We start from the raw sequence: 2842 nt of genomic DNA on the forward strand, positions 1-2842 counted from the left end.
TACCTACTGCAGCTTTAAATGTCTTAAGGGAATGGCGATTAACAATTAATACTGGTAGATGCAACAGAAACAACTGTTGGTAAAAGTTCTCATGGCAGACTAATAATAAAAATGAATTAATCTGTCTACTTTTTCAACAAGACATAAGTACACCCTTGGCCCTTCTGCTTTTGTTGGAGATATTTGTTGGGAAAATGCCTGGCTACTGCCAAACAAGTTTATTTGGACTAACAAAGTCAAAGAGATTTCATTTAAAATGCTTGAACTGCTTGAGGTTTTATCCAACTAATCATTATATCCAGAAACTCAAGAAGGCCATACTGTAAGGACCTCAGAGAAACACTGGTACATTATTTTGTTTTTTTTAATCTTTGGAGTAATTGTCACAATTTATTGCTGATTATCTACCCTCACGTTATGTTACTCTGGTTTTTTGGATTCATTAAATATAACAGGAATCTCTGTTCACAGTTTTGTTTGTTTAATTTGCTTATTATTTTGACCAAATGTTACTATTTTAAATTTTAAATTTTAATTTTTAAGCAAAAAGCCAAACTTTACAAAGCTCAATGTCCATATCAAACTGCATTTGTTTGTCCCCCTGGCGTACTTGTTATTGTCATGCTGTATACACAAGCCAAGCTGTTTGAACTTGTTGTATACTTGTTCAATAAGTTTATTTAAAAAAAAACACAAAAAACCCCAAAACAATCAAATATATGTCTCCCTAGTTAAGCTAGCTATGAGTCAGTTTCAGTATTTTAATTTCAAAGTAAAATTAATGACGATTTTGCAAGCAGCTCCCTTTCTATAAAAGGAAACAGGTGTTTAAGATTGAATGATTCCAGGTCTGTTCTACTGTATCTGTGTTATCTGGCTGTGTCTCTCCAGGTGTGAGGAAAACTGTCTGAGCTGCAGTGGCCCCGGAACCACTTGCACCAAATGCAAAGAGGGTTACAGTCTGGTCAGCAGGACTTGTATTGTGAATGCGTTCTGTAATAATGGTGAGTCTGAAGTTATACAAGTCTACATCAGCTTTATTCACCTGGGTTTTTTGTGTCACATTAACTTCTGCAATAAAAAAACATCCAACATTAATTTCTGTACTTTTATCTGATCTATTTTATGTGACTTATGACTAATATAACTAACCTTCCTCTGCACTTTACTGCTTTGCACTTCTGGTTAAATGCTAACTGCATTTCGTTGTCTAGTACTTGTACTTGTGCAATGACAATAAAGCTGAATCTAATCTAATCTAATCTTTCTGCCTTGCAGACGCATTGGATTTGCGTGCCAAAATACCTAAAGGCACTCTGTAAGAGCAATGTTTTTACTAGGGATGGGAATCGAGAACTGGTTCCAAATTGTCTGATCCATCAGAACTGTGTTCCACTGAGCTTATCAATTCCTTTTATCAATGCCAGCATGTTTTTCCGTTGTGCACTGCAAATCAATGACATCAAACTTTTATATCTACGCTGCTGGGAACAACAAAGAGGAGTTAGGGTTGCAGGCCTTCATTTCACAAAGAAACTCAAACTACTTCAACGCTACTCTGTTTCTACACTATCAATTCCCATCCCTAGCTATTATGAGTGACTGCGCATTGTGTGTGAATCATGAACACAGTCAAGCACATGGGTGCCACGATTCACACACAATGCGCAATGTTGAATGTTAAAAAAAAGTCAGTGGTTCCAAAGTTGGAGGTCCATGGCAGATTGGAGGGATTGCGAAAATACAAAAAAACTTGAGAACTGGCCAAAGTACACAACTATCTGGCGATGAGCGGTTGATATATAGGGCGGCTGTGGCTCAGAGACAGAGCGGATCGTCCCCTAATCGGAAGGTTGTTGGTTCGATCCCCGGCTCCTTCTGCCACGTGTCGAAGTATCCTTGAGCAAGATACTGAACCCCAAATTGCTCCCCATCGGTGTGTGAATGTGTATGAATTACTTAGTTTCTGTTCGATGGACTTGGCCATTGCTGTGTGAAGGTCTGACTTGCATTGGGATCAGATCTCAGCCAGGTGTGAATGACGTTTGTAATAGGTGACCACATCTTTTAAAAAAGGCAAGAGGAGCAAAGACAATGGTAATACCAATTGAAAGTTGAATTAAAAGTTCTTGTGCTTAGTCTTTATGCTGATCTCTATCTCTGCTCTGATCTGTCTGACAGCTGATGAAGTGTTCTGTGAGATGGTCAAGTCCAACCGTCTCTGTGAGAAGAAGCTTTACCGACAATTCTGCTGCCGTACCTGTCTGATGAACGGATGAGGAGTCTACCACACACCAACACCTCCTTCTCTTTTACTCTCATCAGTGGTAAAAAGAGAACTGAACAGGATCATTTGGTCAAAAACTCACTTATGGAAGTAAAATTGCTATTAATTTGTGCTATTCATCTTAACAGTATATTTAAAGATCCCCTCCAGACATGTATTCAGACATTTATAAATAATAATAATAAAGTATAATTTCTACATTAAAAACCTTAAAAAGTCCTCTCCTCCTCCTACCTCATTATAAATTCCAGAATCTGTGAATATGCAAATGTTGTTCATTTCTAAAGTTTTGCTGCTGGACACAAGATGTCTCCTCCTTCACTGTAAAGTCCATTCTCAGTGGATGAGCACTGGTGGCTTCAGAATCAAATAATGTTATGATTCTTAATTGATACTTCATTAACCTCTATTTTTACACAGATGTAATATATTTATACTGGTTCAAATAAACAATAATGAATAAGTATTTTCCCTATCTTTGCTGAAGCAAGAAGTTTTTTGTGCAAAAGGATGATCTATGTCCCATTATAAGAGGCACTGTTCCAAATAAAAGGC

General features: G+C 37.4%; 2 protein-coding genes across 2 annotated transcripts in view; both read left to right on the forward strand.

Moving 5' to 3' along the window:
* The window catches only part of pcsk6 (proprotein convertase subtilisin/kexin type 6), a gene marked incomplete in the record, with an annotated part of 53898 nt that extends 51423 nt beyond the window's left edge, over positions 1-2475 (forward strand). The window contains 2 exon segments of the mRNA XM_035682229.1: positions 892-1004; positions 2182-2475. Of these exon segments, the coding sequence (XP_035538122.1) occupies positions 892-1004; positions 2182-2279 (211 nt within the window).
* Positions 2372-2842, forward strand: part of LOC118343428 (pleckstrin homology domain-containing family O member 2-like) — a 6873-nt gene continuing 6402 nt past the window's right edge. The window contains exon 1 of the mRNA XM_035682230.1: positions 2372-2377. Within this exon, the coding sequence (XP_035538123.1) occupies positions 2372-2377 (6 nt within the window). The remainder of the gene's footprint in view (positions 2378-2842) is intronic.

Source organism: Morone saxatilis, unplaced genomic scaffold (genome assembly GCF_004916995.1).
Source record: "Morone saxatilis isolate NCDOM2014 unplaced genomic scaffold, NCSU_SB_2.0 Contig11, whole genome shotgun sequence".
Lineage (NCBI taxonomy): Eukaryota > Metazoa > Chordata > Actinopteri > Moronidae > Morone > Morone saxatilis.